This window comes from Lithobates pipiens, unplaced genomic scaffold (assembly GCF_037356315.1).
Source record: "Lithobates pipiens isolate NorthernLeopardFrog02 unplaced genomic scaffold, aLitPip1_a1.2 Scaffold_28, whole genome shotgun sequence".
Lineage (NCBI taxonomy): Eukaryota > Metazoa > Chordata > Amphibia > Anura > Ranidae > Lithobates > Lithobates pipiens.
In genome coordinates, this window is record NW_027507789.1 from 67,950,526 (window position 1) to 67,969,801 (window position 19,276).

Below are 19,276 nucleotides of genomic sequence, written 5' to 3' on the forward strand. Positions count from 1 at the left end.
CCCCTGAAACTCTTCGCCTTTCGGGACAGGCACCGCAGTTTCCTTATACTATCAGTGAATCCACGTAGATCAGTAACACCTGCTTCTTTTCTTTTGACCATGAAAGCAGGGTGGAGATAAATCTGGGGGGAGGAGTACTGGTGAAGGACCATGTGCAAGTTGCCCAGAGGAATCCCTAATATGACAGGGACTGACAAGGATTTAAATTCCACACCTGTAATGACGTCACCGCCGTGCCCCGTCTGCGCCTGCGCAGTGGCAACATGCTGAAGAGCGCTTGCGTGGCCGCCGTGTCCCCGGCTGTACTGCACATGCTCGATTTCGCCCCAGGGTCATGCAGGAGCACCCTGGGGCCGCAAACCCGTAAGAGGGAGCCATGTCATGGAAGAGCGTTCCAGGCGCCATAGAGGCCAAAATAAACAACTAAATAAATACAAAAGACAATAAAGATGGGACGTGAGGGGGAGACAAACAAGGACACACCAAAACTTTCTGCCATGGAGGAAAAAGTAAATCTTCAGACCTGTCAGCCGATCCACTGCTTCCTTTCCTGAGCATACGAAAGGCGGTCCCCACCACAGGACATAGGGGCCTGGAGCCCTGGGCTATCTTCACAACGCTAGGATGTACGCCCGGCAACAACCTCGATCGATTTGAACATCCGACAAACGTAAGTGCATTGTTTGTAGGTCCAAAGAGGAAGACAAAAAAGGTAAGCAGTCCTTATTAGTGAGTTCAAATTTATGGGTATGGGGTCCTATAGCATTGGAGAGGAGGCAGGGTAAACCACTCGTAGTCTGCCATGGATTCTGTCAAGAAATGTGTTTTTTTGATAAAAAAATGTGGGATATTTATTATAGAAAAAAAAATATTTTTTTCAAAATTGTCGCTCTTCTTTTATTTACTGCGCAAAAAATAAAAACCGCCGAGGTGATCAAATACCACCAAAAGAAAGCTCTATTTGTGGGGGAAAAAAAGGACATCAATTTTGTTCATGTACAACTTCACACGACCACGCAATTGTCAGTTAAAGCGACCCAGTGCTGTATCGCAAATAAATGGCCCGGTCATTGAGCAGCCAAATCTTCCGGGGCTGAAGTGGTTAAAAACAGCAGTGAAAATATGTGTGTGACATAAGAAAAATTGCAAAAGCAATCATTTTTCCAGAGGCCTTCAGAAAATATATAATGTGGGGGTTCTAAATAATTTTCTAGCAAACAATGCTGATTTTAACATGTGTGTGAAAAAATTTCCCCAGACAGCAAGTGGTTAAAAATAAGTTGATTTAAAATAAATGGATAAAAATATTCCCAGTGACAAAACAGCATGAGTTCCCTTTAAACCTGTTTCTCCTGCTCCATGTGACTTCCGACAGCCCTTCTCCAGGCACCACCTCTTCCTGGAAGGCTGGAACAAGTTTCAGTTTCGTTTCTGCCATTTAGTCTTTCCAGTTTTGTCACTGTCTTCCCCATAACAGCTTCTCCCTGTGGCTGAACTCTGTGTCCAGTCCTCTTACAATGTCACAAACTCCGAAGGAGATGGATTCCATCAAGAGCAGTCTGAGCTGCAGCATCTGCCTTGAAATATTCACTAACCCTTTAATTCTTCCTTGTGGGCACACCTTCTGCCAGGTATGTATTCATGGGCACTGGGATTCCCTGAATCCTGTATCTGATACTTTCAGCTGTCCTGAATGTAGGAGAAACTTTCCCCAGCGGCCAGAACCCAAGAAAAATGTTAGCCTGCAAAAGGTGGTGGATGATTGGAAAGTACTGGAGCAGAAGACGATTCTAGTGGCACCTGCTCTCGCAGAAAGTGGACCTAAGGGAGCTAGGACCATGTGTCAGGACCACAATCAAGAACTGACGTTATATTGCTGCACAGAGAAACGGTGCATATGCTGCAAGTGCATGCTGAAAAGCTGCCGGACTCATAACCTACAGGATATAGAAGAGCAAAGTGAGAAAGATAGGGTGAGTGAAAATTATTAATACAAACACTTCAGCTCAAACTTTTTTGTTCAATAGATGGTGGAAAAGCTGTACTGAGGGGGGAGAGAGTTGTATTGAGGGGAAAGGAGAGCGGTGCTGAGGGTGGGGGGAGAGCTGTACTGAGGGGGGAGGAGAGCTATACTGATGGGGAGGAGTACTGAGGTGGGAGAGAGCTGAACGCTGAACTGGGCGGGGGGAGAGCTGTACTGAGGGTGGTGGAATAGAGCTGCACTGGGGGGGGCGGGGGGACAGCTGTACTGAGGTGGGGGAATAGAGCTGTACGGAGGGGGTGGGAGAGAGCTGTACTGAGGGAGGAGGAATAGAGCTGTACTGAAGGGGGAGGAGAGCTGTATTGAGGGTGGTGGATTAGAGCTGTTCTGAGGGGGGAGGAGAGCTGTACTGAGGTGGGAGAATAGAGCTGTATGGCAGGGGGAGGAGAGCTGTACTGAGGTGGGAGAATAGAGCTGTATGGAAGGGGGAGGAGACTCAGGAGAGCTGTACGGAGGGGGGAGGAGAGCTGTACGGAGGGGGGAGGAGAGCTGTACGGAGGGGGGAGGAGAGCTGTACGGAGGGGGGAAGAGAGCTGTACTGAGGTGGGAAGAGAGCTGTACTGAGGTGGGAAGAGAGCTGTACTGAGGTGGGAAGAGAGCTGTACTGAGGGGGGAAGAGAGCTGTACTGAGGGGGGAAGAGAGCTGTACTGAGGTGGGAAGAGAGCTGTACTGAGGTGGGAAGAGAGCTGTACTGAGGGGGGAAGAGAGCTGTACTGAGGGGGGAAGAGAGCTGTACTGAGGGGGGAAGAGAGCTGTACTGAGGGGGGAAGAGAGCTGTACTGAGGGGGGAAGAGAGCTGTACTGAGGGGGGAAGAGAGCTGTACTGAAGTGGGAGGAGAGCTGTACTGAAGTGGAAGGAGAGCCGTACTGAGGGTGGGGGAATAGAGCTGTACGGAGTGGAGCTGTACGGATTGGGGAGGAGAGCTGTACGCCAGGGGGGAGGAGAGCTGTACGGAGGGGGGGAGGTGAGTTGCACTGAGGTGGTGGAATAGAGCTGTACGGAGTGGGGAGGAGAGCTGTACGGAGTGGGGAGGAGAGCTGTACTGAGGTGGAGGAATAGAGCTGTACGGAGTGGGGAGGAGAGCTGTACGGAGTGGGGAGGAGAGCTGTACGGAGTGGGGAGGAGAGCTGTACGGAGTGGGAAGGAGAGCTGTACGGAGTGGGAAGGAGAGCTGTACGGAAGGGGGAGGAGAGCTGTACGGAAGGGGGAGGAGAGCTGTACGGAAGGGGGAGGAGAGCTGTACGGAAGGGGGAGGAGAGCTGTACGGAGGGGGGAGGAGAGCTGTACTGAGGTGGAGGAATAGAGCTGTACGGAGAGGGGAGGAGAGCTGTACTGAGGTGGGAGAGAGCTGTACGGAGGGGGGAGGAGAGCTGTACAGAAGGGGGAGAAGAGCTGTACTGAGGGGGGAAGAGAGCTGTATTGACGAGGGGGGTGGGTGAGCTGTATTGATGGTGGTTGAATAGAGCTGTACTGAGGTGGGAGGAGAGCTGTACTGAGGGTGGGGAAATAGAGCTGTACGGAGTGGGGAGGAGAGCTGTACGGAGTGGGGAGGAGAGCTGTACGGAAGGAGAGCTGTACGGAGTGGGGAGGAGAGCTGTACGGAGTGGGGAGGAGAGCTGTACGGAGTGGGGAGGAGAGCTGTACGGAGTGGGGAGGAGAGCTGTACGGAGTGGGGAGGAGAGCTGTACTGAGAGGGGAGGAGAGCTGTACGGAGAGGGGAGGAGAGTTGTACGGAGAGGGGAGGAGAGCTGTACGGAGTGGGGAGGAGAGCTGTACGGAGTGGGGAGGAGAGCTGTACGGAGGTGGGGGTGGAGAGCTGTACGGAGGTGGGGGAGGAGAGCTGTACGGAGGTGGGGGAGGAGAGCTGTACGGAGGTGGGGGAGGAGAGCTGTACGGAGGTGGGGGAGGAGAGCTGTACGGAGTGGGGGGGAGGAGAGCTGTACGGAGTGGGGAGGAATAGAGCTGTACGGAGTGGGGAGGAATAGAGCTGTACGGAGTGGGGAGGAATAGAGCTGTACGGAGTGGGGAGGAATAGAGCTGTACGGAGTGGGGAGGAATAGAGCTGTACGGAGTGGGGAGGAATAGAGCTGTACGGAGTGGGGAGGAATAGAGCTGTACGGAGTGGGGAGGAATAGAGCTGTACGGAGTGGGGAGGAATAGAGCTGTACGGAGTGGGGAGGAATAGAGCTGTACGGAGTGGGGAGGAATAGAGCTGTACGGAGTGGGGAGGAATAGAGCTGTACGGAGTGGGGAGGAATAGAGCTGTACGGAGTGGGGAGGAATAGAGCTGTACGGAGTGGGGAGGAATAGAGCTGTACGGAGTGGGGAGGAATAGAGCTGTAAGGAGTGGGGAGGAATAGAGCTGTACGGAGTGGGGAGGAGAGCGGCACTGAGGTGGGAGAGAGCTGTACGGAAGGGGGAGGAGAGCTGTACTGATGTGGGAGAGAGCTGTACTGAGGTGGAGGAATAGAGCTGTAAGGAGGGGGGAGGAGAGCTGCACTGAGGTGGGAGAGAGCTGTACGGAGTGGGGAGGAGAGCTGTACGGAGTGGGGAGGAGAGCTGTACGGAGTGAGGAGGAGAGCTGTACGGAGTGGGGAGGAGAGCTGTACGGAGTGGGGAGGAGAGCTGTACGGAGTGGGGAGGAGAGCTGTACGGAGTGGGGAGGAGAGCTGTACGGAGTGGGGAGGAGAGCTGCACTGAGGTGGTGGAATAGAGCTGCACTGAGGTGGGGGAGGAGAGCTGTACGGAGTGGGGAGGAATAGAGCTGTATGGAGTGGGGAGGAATAGAGCTGTATGGAGTGGGGAGGAATAGAGCTGTATGGAGTGGGGAGGAATAGAGCTGTATGGAGTGGGGAGGAATAGAGCTGTACGGAGAGGGGAGGAGAGCTGTACGGAGAGGGGAGGAGAGCTGTACGGAGAGGAGAGGAGAGCTGTACGGAGAGGGGAGGAGAGCTGTACGGAGAGGGGAGGAGAGCTGTACGGAGAGGGGAGGAGAGCTGTACGGAGAGGGGAGGAGAGCTGTACGGAGAGGGGAGGAGAGCTGTACGGAGTGGGGAGGAGAGTGGCACTGAGGTGGGAGAGAGCTGTACGGAGGGGGGAGCAGAGCTGTACTGATGTGGGAGGAGAGCTGTACGGAGGGGGGAGGAGAGCTGTACGGAGGTGGGGGAGGAGAGCTGTACGGAGGTGGGGGAGGAGAGCTGTACGGAGGTGGGGGAGGAGAGCTGTACGGAGGTGGGGGAGGAGAGCTGTACGGAGGTGGGGGAGGAATAGAGCTGTACGGAGTGGGGAGGAATAGAGCTGTACGGAGTGGGGAGGAATAGAGCTGTACGGAGTGGGGAGGAATAGAGCTGTACGGAGTGGGGAGGAATAGAGCTGTACGGAGTGGGGAGGAGAGCGGCACTGAGGTGGGAGAGAGCTGTACGGAAGGGGGAGGAGAGCTGTACTGATGTGGGAGAGAGCTGTACTGAGGTGGAGGAATAGAGCTGCAAGGAGGGGGGAGGAGAGCTGCAAGGAGGGGGGAGGAGAGCTGCACTGAGGTGGGAGAGAGCTGTACGGAGTGGGGAGGAGAGCTGTACGGAGTGGGGAGGAGAGCTGTACGGAGTGGGGAGGAGAGCTGTACGGAGTGGGGAGGAGAGCTGTACGGAGTGGGAAGGAGAGCTGTACTGAAGGAGAGCTGTACGGAGTGGGGAGGAGAGCTGTACGGAGTGGGGAGGAGAGCTGTACGGAGTGGGGAGGAGAGCTGCACTGAGGTGGTGGAATAGAGCTGCACTGAGGTGGTGGAATAGAGCTGCACTGAGTGGAGAGGAGAGCTGTATGGAGTGGGGAGGAATAGAGCTGTACGGAGTGGGGAGGAATAGAGCTGTACGGAGTGGGGAGGAGAGCTGTACGGAGTGGGGAGGAGAGCTGTACGGAAGGAGAGCTGTACGGAGTGGGGAGGAGAGCTGTACGGAGTGGGGAGGAGAGCTGTACGGAGTGGGGAGGAGAGCTGTACGGAGTGGTGGGAGGAGAGCTGTACGGAGTGGTGGGAGGAGAGCTGTACGGAGTGGTGGGAGGAGAGCTGTACGGAGTGGTGGGAGGAGAGCTGTACGGAGTGGTGGGAGGAGAGCTGTACGGAGTGGTGGGAGGAGAGCTGTACGGAGGTGGTGGAATAGAGCTGTACTGAGGTGGTGGAATAGAGCTGTACTGAGGTGGTGGAATAGAGCTGTACTGAGGTGGTGGAATAGAGCTGTACTGAGGTGGTGGAATAGAGCTGTACTGAGGTGGTGGAATAGAGCTGCACTGAGGTGGTGGAATAGAGCTGCACTGAGGTGGTGGAATAGAGCTGCACTGAGGTGGTGGAATAGAGCTGCATTGAATAGAGCTGTACGGAGTGGGGAGGAATAGAGCTGTACGGAGTGGGGAGGAATAGAGCTGTACGGAGTGGGGAGGAATAGAGCTGTACGGAGTGGGGAGGAATAGAGCTGTACGGAGTGGGGAGGAATAGAGCTGTACGGAGTGGGGAGGAATAGAGCTGTACGGAGTGGGGAGGAATAGAGCTGTACGGAGTGGGGAGGAATAGAGCTGTACGGAGTGGGGAGGAATAGAGCTGTAAGGAGTGGGGAGGAATAGAGCTGTACGGAGTGGGGAGGAGAGCGGCACTGAGGTGGGAGAGAGCTGTACGGAAGGGGGAGGAGAGCTGTACTGATGTGGGAGAGAGCTGTACTGAGGTGGAGGAATAGAGCTGTAAGGAGGGGGGAGGAGAGCTGCACTGAGGTGGGAGAGAGCTGTACGGAGTGGGGAGGAGAGCTGTACGGAGTGGGGAGGAGAGCTGTACGGAGTGAGGAGGAGAGCTGTACGGAGTGGGGAGGAGAGCTGTACGGAGTGGGGAGGAGAGCTGTACGGAGTGGGGAGGAGAGCTGTACGGAGTGGGGAGGAGAGCTGCACTGAGGTGGTGGAATAGAGCTGCACTGAGGTGGGGGAGGAGAGCTGTACGGAGTGGGGAGGAATAGAGCTGTATGGAGTGGGGAGGAATAGAGCTGTATGGAGTGGGGAGGAATAGAGCTGTATGGAGTGGGGAGGAATAGAGCTGTATGGAGTGGGGAGGAATAGAGCTGTACGGAGAGGGGAGGAGAGCTGTACGGAGAGGGGAGGAGAGCTGTACGGAGAGGAGAGGAGAGCTGTACGGAGAGGGGAGGAGAGCTGTACGGAGAGGGGAGGAGAGCTGTACGGAGAGGGGAGGAGAGCTGTACGGAGAGGGGAGGAGAGCTGTACGGAGAGGGGAGGAGAGCTGTACGGAGAGGGGAGGAGAGCTGTACGGAGTGGGGAGGAGAGTGGCACTGAGGTGGGAGAGAGCTGTACGGAGGGGGGAGCAGAGCTGTACTGATGTGGGAGGAGAGCTGTACGGAGGGGGGAGGAGAGCTGTACGGAGGTGGGGGAGGAGAGCTGTACGGAGGTGGGGGAGGAGAGCTGTACGGAGGTGGGGGAGGAGAGCTGTACGGAGGTGGGGGAGGAGAGCTGTACGGAGGTGGGGGAGGAGAGCTGTACGGAGGTGGGGGAGGAATAGAGCTGTACGGAGTGGGGAGGAATAGAGCTGTACGGAGTGGGGAGGAATAGAGCTGTACGGAGTGGGGAGGAATAGAGCTGTACGGAGTGGGGAGGAGAGCGGCACTGAGGTGGGAGAGAGCTGTACGGAAGGGGGAGGAGAGCTGTACTGATGTGGGAGAGAGCTGTACTGAGGTGGAGGAATAGAGCTGCAAGGAGGGGGGAGGAGAGCTGCAAGGAGGGGGGAGGAGAGCTGCACTGAGGTGGGAGAGAGCTGTACGGAGTGGGGAGGAGAGCTGTACGGAGTGGGGAGGAGAGCTGTACGGAGTGGGGAGGAGAGCTGTACGGAGTGGGGAGGAGAGCTGTACGGAGTGGGAAGGAGAGCTGTACTGAAGGAGAGCTGTACGGAGTGGGGAGGAGAGCTGTACGGAGTGGGGAGGAGAGCTGTACGGAGTGGGGAGGAGAGCTGCACTGAGGTGGTGGAATAGAGCTGCACTGAGGTGGTGGAATAGAGCTGCACTGAGTGGAGAGGAGAGCTGTATGGAGTGGGGAGGAATAGAGCTGTACGGAGTGGGGAGGAATAGAGCTGTACGGAGTGGGGAGGAGAGCTGTACGGAGTGGGGAGGAGAGCTGTACGGAAGGAGAGCTGTACGGAGTGGGGAGGAGAGCTGTACGGAGTGGGGAGGAGAGCTGTACGGAGTGGGGAGGAGAGCTGTACGGAGTGGTGGGAGGAGAGCTGTACGGAGTGGTGGGAGGAGAGCTGTACGGAGTGGTGGGAGGAGAGCTGTACGGAGTGGTGGGAGGAGAGCTGTACGGAGTGGTGGGAGGAGAGCTGTACGGAGTGGTGGGAGGAGAGCTGTACGGAGGTGGTGGAATAGAGCTGTACTGAGGTGGTGGAATAGAGCTGTACTGAGGTGGTGGAATAGAGCTGTACTGAGGTGGTGGAATAGAGCTGTACTGAGGTGGTGGAATAGAGCTGTACTGAGGTGGTGGAATAGAGCTGCACTGAGGTGGTGGAATAGAGCTGCACTGAGGTGGTGGAATAGAGCTGCATTGAGGTGGTGGAATAGAGCTGCATTGAGGTGGTGGAATAGAGCTGCACTGAGGTGGTGGAATAGAGCTGCACTGAGGTGGTGGAATAGAGCTGCACTGAGGTGGTGGAATAGAGCTGCACTGAAGGGGGAGGAGAGCTGTACTGAGGTGGGAGGAGCGCTGTACTGAGGTGGGAGAGGAGAGCTGTTCTGAGGGAAGGGGAGACCTGTACTGAAATGGGAGAGGAGAGCTGTACTGAGAGGGAGTAATGTTCTGATGGGGAAAAAAGTACAGGGTGGAGGGGATTGGAGCTGTCGTAAGAGGGGGGATAGATACTGAGGTTATAGAACTATACTGGGGAATGTACTGATCTAGAGATTTGTATTGATAAAAAGAGCTGTACTTAGGGGGAGAACTATACTGGGGAGGGGGGGGGGGGCTTTACTGATAAAAAGAGCTGTACTGAGGGGGAGAACTATACTGGGGAGGGGGGGGGGGGGCTGTACTGATAAAAAGAGCTTTATTGAGAAGGAGAGCTGTACTGAGGGGGAGTTACATTGAACATCGTTGTCAGTGGCAAAGCTTGAGCTGGACCAAGTAAAGTGTCAAAAAAACCAAAGTATATGAATCCATCTTGTAGAGAATTCACAAAACTGTCTGCTATAACAACCCAACTAACCACGCCTCAAAGTAGATCATCTTCTCTACACAACTTCCCTTTCTTAACCACTTGCTTACTGGGCACTTAAACCCCCCTCAGTCCCAGACCAATTTTCAGCTTTCAGCGCTGATGCACTTTGACAATTGTGCGGGCATACAACACTGTACCCAAATGAAATTTTTATCAGTTATCAGTTTTATTTTTTGCTAAACAAACAAAAAAAGATGCAAAAAAAAATAATCATGTTTTAATAGTTTGTTATAAAATTTAGCAAACGGGTCATTTTTCTCCTTCATTGAAGTGCGCTGATTAGGCGGCACTGATGGGCTGCATTGGTGGGCACTGATGGGCTGCATTGGTGGGCACTGATGGGCTGCATTGGTGGGCACTGATGGGCTGCATTGGTGGGCACTGATGGGCTGCATTGGTGGGCACTGATGGGCTGCACTGGTGGGCACTGATAGGCATAGTTAAGGCGGCACTAATAGGCACAGATAAGGCGGCACCGATGGGCAAAGATGGGCACAGATAAGATGGCACGGATGGGTGGCACGGATAAGTGGCACGGATGGGCACTGATAGGTACCACAGATAGATGGGACTGATGGGCACTGATAGGTGGCTCTGATAGGTGGCACTGCTGGGCACTGATGGGCGGCACTGCTGGGCACTGATGGGCGGCACTGGGGTGCAGCACCTTTGAGGCAGATTGTGGGCACTGTGGGTGGCACTGTGGGGTGGCACTGTGGGCACTATGGGCACTGACGGGGGGCACTTACTTTTATTCAGGATGGCACTGCGGGGGGCAGGTGGGCACTGGCAGGGGGCAGGTGGTTGCTTGTATTGCTGGCCGTGATCGGGACTCATGTCCCGATCACGGCCGCCGGTGATCGGCTTTTTTTTTTTCTCCTCGCGCTGTCAGCGCGAGGAGGAATAATAGCCGATTACCGGCTCCGTTCTATCACATGATCAGCTGTCATTGGCTGACAGCTGATCACGTGATAAGGGGTCGGGATCGACCCCTTGCACGGATCGGTGATCAGGCGAGTCTTATGGACTCGCGATCACAGAGCGCGCCGCGCGCGCCCCTCAGGGGGCGCGCAGGCCGCTCGTACACGGGACAACGTCAATAGACGTAGTCCCGGAAATGTAGGTCCGCGCTAATGCCGTCATTTGGCAATAGCGCGGATCCCAAGTGGTTAATCGTACATCACAGGACACAGAGCCATAGTAATTACTATGTGGTTTATAGGCCACCTTCAGGTGATGGACACTGGCACACCCTAAACAGGAAGTTGCCTCCCTATATAACCCCTCCCACTACTGGGAGTACTTCAGTTTTTTCGCCAGTGTCTAAGGTGTTGGTCATGAGTAAAGATGTGCTGTGCTGAGCTCCACTGGAGCAATTCATGCTGGGGCTAGCTATGCAGCCGGATCCATTCAAAGTGTCTTTTCAGGCTGAATTGAATGCATTGTTGCAACATTGTAAAAAAAAAATCAAAACACTTTTTTGGCAGTGGGCGGAGTCGTGGTATAATTAGGGGGCGTTTATAGGTGTGGCCTAGGAAAAGGTAAAAATGGGCGTGGTTTACGTAAAATAGTGGGCGTGGTTTACATGGGGCGTGGCTCAAAGGGTGTGGTTAGAGTCTGATATGAATGTGGGATGGAGAGAGGGAAGGGGGGGGGGAGAGGGAAAGGAGGGACAGCAGCCTCCCGATCCTACACCACAATAGCAATATGTGTTTCCAGAGTTTGACAATCAGCAGATAAAGATACTCCAAATACCTGGTGTTGGCGCTTCAATCATCCCGGCACCATGATTGTTATGGTGTCAGGATGATTGAAGCGCATTATTTCTATTATTACATTGTAATATAAAATGAAATCATTCAACTCACCATAATGCAGAATCAGTGGTAGCTATGCGCGCGTCACTAGCCACATTGCTTGCCACCAGATGCCATCAGGTGTCCCAAGCGGAGTCTGTCCTTATATCAGGTGCCCCATCAGAGGTACCTTCCTCACATCTGTGTCCATCAGCGGAGCCCTTCCTTACATCTGGTGCCCCTCTGAAATCCACAGACCGCCCCCCCATATCCTGCACAGACCTGCCCCCACATACTCCACAGACCGGCCCCCACATCTCCAGACTGGCCCCCCACATTCACAGACTGGCCCCCGACATACCACTGGTCGGCCCCCCACATCCACAGACTGGCCCCCCACATCCACAGACTGGCCCCCGAGATCCACATACCATGACTGTCACTGGCCCCCGACATCCACATTGACAGACTGGCCCCCGACATGCCGCCGTTGCCGCACGCAGACATTTAACTGTGGTGCCCTTTACACTGACACAAACACACACTAGCAGCGGGGGTGGGCGGCGCCACAGGTGTAGACCAACTTCTGGTCTTCTTAAAAATGGCGGTCAGCGGAGACAAAATTAATTCGGGACAAATGTCCTAATCCCGGGAATGTCCCGCGAAATTCGGGACAGTTGGCAACTATGTGAATGGTACTCAGGCCTCGTGGCGGAAGAAACGAGATTTAGCCTGTAACGCTTCTCTTTTTAGAGAACTTGACCCCGGGATCCAGTGCTTTGGTGTTTGCAGCCATAACGTTTTTACTGGCGGGGTGCTTTATGGGTCCAGGAGTGTGGGTTACTCCGAGGGTCCCCGGTTCCTGAAGGTTTTGTAACGGAGTCTACCATGAGGGGTGAAGATTGGGTCTGTTGGTTTTACCACAGAAATCCCTGCGGCGGGAAAGGTAAGTATTTCTAAGGAATTTTTAAATTTTCTTATGAAATGTCTTCTTTAAAAAAAGTAAATGTTGTCATGCCTAAGAGTCATCACTGGGGGCTGTATAGAGCACGTACCTTGTCATGCTTCCTCAAGGATCATGCTGTGTCACAGAAGCTGGCGAGGGAAGCGGGGAAGATTGGGGGGGGGGATTTTTTTCCACTAAAACCCCCCCACCTGGATAAAGCTCTCCCCCTCTCCCTGGATAAGGGGAAGCCAAAAAGATTGGCGATGCCGCGCTGTATTTTTTCACCGCCCCTGCACAGCGGCTTGTCACAGGTCTCCTCCTCGACATCCCCCCCACACACACACACGTCGATCCCATCGGATCGGAGGCCCTTGCTTGCGTGGGAAAACCCTCTTTTTGAAAATAGGGGGGGCCCGATGTGATGGAAGGGACGGGGCTTAGCACAATGTTGGAGTATATTTAAAAGCTCCATTTTGCTGGCTGCAGATGTTAGAGGGACACAAGAGCAAAAAAGGGGCATGTAAGAGGTCGGTGACACAGGCATTCCCTTGGCACGTTTACTGATAGCATCAGGCTGAGCGTTAATAGCAGCGACATCGGGCTATGGTCAGAAGGGGGGGTTGAAACACCCCCAAAAAAGGGCTAAACGGGTCTCCCTTAAGCTCTGGAAAGCCTACTCATCTCTACAATGGCATTCTCCCCTGAGAGGGGGTGGCTAGTCAGAGTGAGCATCGGGGCCATAGAATGTTTGCAGCTGTTTTCAACACTACAGCCCCTGTCTATATTACTAAAAAGTTATTTATCCTCAGCCATGATAGGATTGGGAAAAAAAGGTTACCGGCTTTAATCGCATTCCAGTGTGGGACAAAATGTGACAGGTTCCCTTCCATTACCCAGGACCCTCAAACTGAGGAACTGGGGGTAGGAGAAGATGAATTCCCTCAGGGGACTGTGGTGAGGCTGATGAAGGGTCAAATGCGGGGGGGGGGGGGGCAACTTCACAATCTGTAAGATTGATGGTGCAGTTTCTTGCTGAATGGTCTGCTCCTACATTTATGTACCCTTAACTGAGTGTTTGGGTTCGCTAAAGCCTACTCAAGCTGTGCTTGCCTTTGCTGTCCATTCATTGCTGGAAAAGCTTTTTGTATCTGAGTGAGATCACCCAGATAAGCATTTTTTTCCCTCCTGATAAGTTTTTCACACTTTATCCTATGGAGAAAAACATTCACTAAAGGTGGGGATACAAGCAATTGATGCTGCTATATCTTCTATGAATGACAGTTTGACTTTTCCGGCAGACAATGCTCAAATGCTTGGGATCTAATGGATAAAAAGTTGGAATTCCTATTAAAAAACACTTTTTTCTCTGGCAGGTTGGGTGTTTCAGCCTGCGCTGACAGTAATTGTTCAATCCTTGGGAGACCAGCTTAATCAGGTGCTCAAAGTTATCCTGTTTAGCAGGCCCAGGATCTGGCAAGCTACTAGCAGCTTTATGTTTGCAATAGTCGCTATAAGAGTTTCTATTCTTCAGGCCTCACGCCTTTCGCTAAGCACCGTGCAAGAAGCTCCTGGCTAGTCTTCTTTTTTGCGGTGAAATGGCTGTTTGGGGGTGATTTGGGTAATACAGTCAAAGAATTTCTAGTGGAAAAAGTACCCCTTTGCCGTTTAAGAAAAGGAGTAAACATATTTAATTTTAACAAGCTCCTTCTCCAGTGCCAGGAGCATCAGCCTCCAGGCCGTTAAGACGGCCTCTCCCATCAAGTTCAAGAGGTAATCCTCAGGGTCAACCCCAGGGACAAAAGAAGTCTTGAGGGAGGAAACCTACAAAATACTAAAGCCTTCTGACTCGAGTAGGGGGAATACATAGTTATATAGTTAGTCAGGTTGAAAAAAGACACAAGTCCATCTAGTTCAACCACAAAAAAAAAAAATCTAATATCATACAATCCCATATACCCAATTCTATACCCACAGTTGATCCAGAGGAAGGCAAAAAACCCTAGCAGAGCATGATCCAATTTGCTAAAGCGGGGAAAAAATCCTTCCTGATCCCCCGAGAGGCATTTGTATTTTCCCTGGATCAACTTTATCTATAAATGTTAGTACCCAGTTATATTATGTACACTTAGGAAATCCAGGCCTTTCTTAAAGCAATCTACTGAGCTGGCCAGAATTACCTCTGCAGGGAGTCTATTCCACATTTTCACAGCTCTTACTGTGAAGAAACCTTTCTGTATTTGGAGATGAAATCGCTTTTCCTCTAGACGTAAAGAGTGCCCCCTTGTCCTCTTTGTTGACTGTAAAGTGAATAACTCAACACCAAGTTCACTATATGGACCCCTTATATATTTGTACATGTTGATCATATCCCCCTTAATCTCCTCTTATCAAGAGTGAATAAATTCAGTTCCTCTAATCTTTCCTCAAAGCTGAGCTCCTCCATGCCTCTTATCAGTTGCCCTTCTGCAGTTCTCAAGGGTCTGGCAGAAAGAGTGTCGAGACAGATGAGGGACTTCCTCAATAGCTCCAGGGTACAAACTGGAGTTCCGAGAGTTCCCATCTCCTCGTTTTCTCAGATCAAACGTTCCTAAGGATCCAGAGAAAAAGAAGTCTTTCTTTCAAGCATTGGACCATCTTTTGGCAAAAAGTGATCATGGTGGTCCCCATGAAAGAGCAGGGGTTAGGGTGTTGTTCAAAGCTTTTTTCACCATGCCAAAACCGAATGGAGACATCAAACCCATTCTGGATCTCAAAAATCAAAACCGGTTCCTGAATATCCGCTCTTTTTTGGAGTCAATCCAATCAGTTGTCTCCATCCTACAAGGAGGAGAACTTCTGGCGTCAATCGACATCAAGGATGCATACTTCCATGAGCCTATTTCCATATTTTTAATTGTATTTTTATTTTCATTTTTACATTTCATTTTTTTTTCCTTTTTTAATATTAGTTCTTTCTTTTATATATATTTTATATTTCTTCGTTTTTGGCTTGTATGTATATTAATTTTATTTTGCATGTAAATGTATTCCCAGTGAGCTCCATGGTTTAGCTGAAATGATGTCTTTAGTCCTTGCAATCATTTTTGCAGATTGCTATTTGCACTGTTTTTTCATTTCATCCTCAGCATGGTTCCCATGTGGATGCTGATTAGCCCTCTGTGTGGGGGATGTTTCCTCCTTTCCTCTATTTAAGACAGTCGAGTGGGGCGGGGTATTCGGTCTTTGATAACGCCCTGTAGGTTGGCGAAACATGTTGACGTATTTCCAGTATTTTTAGTGTTTTTAGTGCTTGGTGATTCTGCTGAGAAATTCCAACAAGAAATCCTTTGATCTGATGTGCACAACACCACTCTTGAGCTTCTCTGGATACCATCACAAAAGCCTGAAGTGACCCCAAGACTGCAAAGCAGGGGGGTCATCGCCATTTGGTGAGTGGGGACACATGTAGGGGTGGCGTATCTGCGCCTGAAAAGTCCTGGAGCGTCTGTGGTCCATTGCACTTAAAACGTTTTTTTTCCCATTGTGGATCAGAACATTGAGCACATTTATTTGGACTTTATTTACATTTCTTTTGCTTTGTATATTCACATCTGCACTTATCCACTTGCTTACTGGGCACTTAACCACTTGACCACTGGGCACTTAAACACCCTTAATAACCAGACCAATTTTCAGCTTTTGGTGCTCTCACATTTTGAATGACAATTACTCAGTGTTGCAACACTGGACCTATATGAAATTTTTGTCCTTTTTTTCACACAAATAGAGCTTTCTTTTGGTGGTATTTAATCACCTCTCAGTTTTTTATTTTTTGTGCTATAAAAGAAAAAAGACCAAAAATTCTGCGAAAAAATGAATTTTTCTTCGTTTCTGTTATAAAATTTAGCAGATTAGTAATTTTTTCTTCATAAATTTTGGCCAAAATTTATACTACTACATATCTTTGGTAAAAATAAGTACACATTGGTGGATATTATTTGGTCTTTGTGAAAGTTATAGAGTCCACAAGCTATGGTGCCAATATCTGAAAATTGATCACACCTGAAGGACTGACGGCCTATTTCAATTCTTGAGACCCTAACATGCCAGAAAAGTACAAATACCCCCCAAATGACCCCTTTTTGGAAAGAAGACATTCCAATGTATTTAGTAAGAGGCATGATGAGTTTTTTGAAGTTGTCATTTTTTTCCCACAATTCTTTGCAAAATCAAGATTTTTTTTCCTTTTTTTTTTTTTCCACAAAATTGTCATATTATCAGGTTATTTCTCACACACAGCATATGCATACCACAAATTACACCCCAAAACACATTCTGCTATTACTCCCGAGTACGGGCGATACCACATGTGTGAGACTTTTACACAGCGTGGCCACATACAGAGGTCCAACATGCAGGGAGCGCCATCTGGCGTTCTGGAGCACCCAGGACAATTCTGACATTTCTCTCCTACATGTAAAAATCATCATTTATTTGCTAGAAAATTGCAGAGAACCCCAAAACATTATATATTTTTTTTTAGCAAAGACCCTGGAGAATACAATGGTGGTCGTTGCAAATTTTTATCTCACACGGTATTTGCGCAGCAATTTTTCGAACGCGTTTTTTAGGGGGAAAAAACAGTTTTGTGCTTAAAAAAAACAAAAAAAACAGTAAAGTTAGCCCAATTTTTGCATAAAGTGAAAGATGAAGTTATGCTGAGTAAATAGATATCGAACATGTCACTCTTCAAAATTGCACATGCCCATGGAATGGCGCCAAACGTCGCTACTTAAAAAATCCCCATAGGCAACGCTTTAATTTTTTTTTACTGGTTACATGTTTTGAGTTGCAGAGGAGGTCTAGGGCTAGAATTATTGCTCTCGCTCTAACGTTCGCGGCGATACCTCACATATGTGGTTTGAACACCGTTTTCATATGTGGGCGGGGCTTACGTATGCGTTCGCTTCTGCATGCGAGCACATGGGGACAGGGGCGCTTTAAATTATTATTATTTTTTTTTTTATTGTTCATTTTACTTTATTTATTTTAGTTTGACATTTTTTTCCCCAAAAATTAATTTTTGATCACTTTTATTCCTATAAAGCCTCATACACACGGTCGGACTTTTTACAAACTTTTCCGTGGACTTTTGTACAAAGGGCGTGGTCCACAAGTTTGTATTGCATACACACGGTCGGACTTTTTGATAACAAACACGAACGTAATGACGTCACAACGTACTGACGCTGCTTCAAAAGAGGACTTCAATGACTCCAGCGCCACCTTTGGTGAACTTCTGTATTGTAGTCTGATCTTTTGCATTGGTTCTGAGCATGCGTGTTTGTACCTTGTACAAAAGTCCGATGCTTTTGCGTACACACGGTCGGACTTTGCTCCATCGGACTTTTGTTGCCAGAAAGTTTGTCCGTTCGCACAGTCAACAAAAGTCAGATGAAAACAGAAAAAGTTTGTCCGATGGAGCGTACACACAGTCGGATGTTGCTCCAAAACAGCTAATTTGCATGTTTGTTGTCAAAAAGTCCGACCGTGTGTATGGGCCTTTAGAAGGAATGTAAACACCCCTTGTAATAGGAATGTGGGGTGACAGGTCCTCTTTACAGTGAAATCTGGGGGTCAATATGACCCCACATCTCACCTCTAGGCTGGGAAGCCTGAAATAAAAAAATAAAAAAAAGATTCTGGCTTTGATCTTACTGGCGAGTTGGTAGAAGCACCGGAGGGCGGTGAGGGGTGGGGGGGGCGTCTATGGCTGGGTATTGCAGGGTATCACCGAGTATGGCTGGGTATCTCCGAGTATGGCTGGGTATCTCCGAGTATGGCTGGGTATGGCAATTTATGGCAGGGTATTGCAGAGTATTGGCGGGGTATTGCAGAGTATTGGCGGGGGTACTGCAGAGTATTGGCGGGGGTACTGCAGAGTATTGGCGGGGGTACTGCAGAGTATTGGCGGGGGTACTGCAGAGTATTGGCGGGGGTACTGCAGAGTATTGGCGGGGGTACTGCAGAGTATTGGGGGGTACTGCAGAGTATTGGGGGGTACTGCAGAGTAATGGCAGGGTACTGCAGAGTATTGCAGGGTATTGCAGAGTATTGGCAGGGAATTGAGGGGTTAAATTCGGTGAGCAGCGATGTGGGCACTGCAGATGCAGCCCACATCGCTGCTGACACCGATCTCTTTCCCCTCCGCTGTACCGATCGGTTTGTTTACAAGTGATCACTCCGTCATTTGACGGAGCGATCACGTGGTAAACGGCCGCGACGAGCAGCCGTTTACCGTGATCCGTTATGCGCCGGGTCCAGTGGACCCGGCGGTCACGGATGATCTCGTGTGCGCGCCCCAGGGGGCGCGCGAGAGCAGAATTCTGGGAGGCCGTTAATTAACGGCCTCTCAGAGTTAAACAACCGCCCTGAAGCCGTTAATCGGCAATGGGCGGTTGTTAAGTGGTTAAACACCCTTCCTGCCCAGACCAATTTTCAGCTTTTGGTGCTCTCACACTTTGAATGACAATTACTCAGTCATGCAACACTGTACCCAAATGAATTTTGTGTCCTTATTTTCCCACAAATAGAGCTTTCTTTTGGTGGTATTTGATCACCTCTGGGGTTTTTATTTTTTGAGCTATAAATGAAAAAAGACCGAAAATTTTGAAAAAAAGCGCATATTTCTTTGTTTCTGTGATAAAATTTTGCAAATTATAATTTTTTTTTCATAAATTTTGGCCACAATTTATACGGCTACATATCTTTGGTAAAAATAACCCAAATTAGTGGATATTATTTGGTCTTTGTGAAAGTTGGAGAGTCTACAAGCTGTGGTGCGAATCATAAAAAATTGATCACACCTGATGTACTGGTGGCCTATCTCATTTCTTGCGACCAGAACAAGCCCGGAAAGTACAAATACCCCCCAAATGACCCCTTTTTTGAAAGTAGACATTCCAAGGTATTTACTAAGATGCATGGTGAGGTTTTTGATGTTGTCATCTTTTTCCCACAATTCTTTGCAAAATGAAGATTTTTTTTTTTCTCACAAAATTTTCAATGTAATAGGTTATTTCTCGCACATGGCATGTGTATACCACAAATGACACCCCAAAATACGTTCTGCTACTCCTTCTGAGTATTACGATACCAAATGTGTGAGACTTTTACACAGCCTGGCCACATACAGAGGCCCAATATTGAAATAGCACCATCAGGCGTTCTAGGAGCATAAATTACACATTTCATTTCTCAACCACCTAT

At 50.2% G+C, this 19,276-nt stretch overlaps 1 protein-coding gene across 2 annotated transcripts in view; it reads left to right on the top strand.

Annotated features, from left to right (window-relative positions):
* The first annotated feature begins 1,391 nt into the window (after nucleotides 1–1,391).
* Nucleotides 1,392–19,276, top strand: part of TRIM65 (tripartite motif containing 65) — an 86,983-nt gene continuing 69,098 nt past the window's right edge. The window contains exon 1 of one of the 2 annotated variants that reach the window (XM_077459372.1): nucleotides 1,392–1,973. In XM_077459372.1, coding sequence (XP_077315498.1) covers nucleotides 1,518–1,973 — 456 coding nt within the window. In that variant the 5' untranslated portion in view covers nucleotides 1,392–1,517. The remainder of the gene's footprint in view (nucleotides 1,974–19,276) is intronic. The other variant, XM_077459371.1, reaches the window with a different exon arrangement.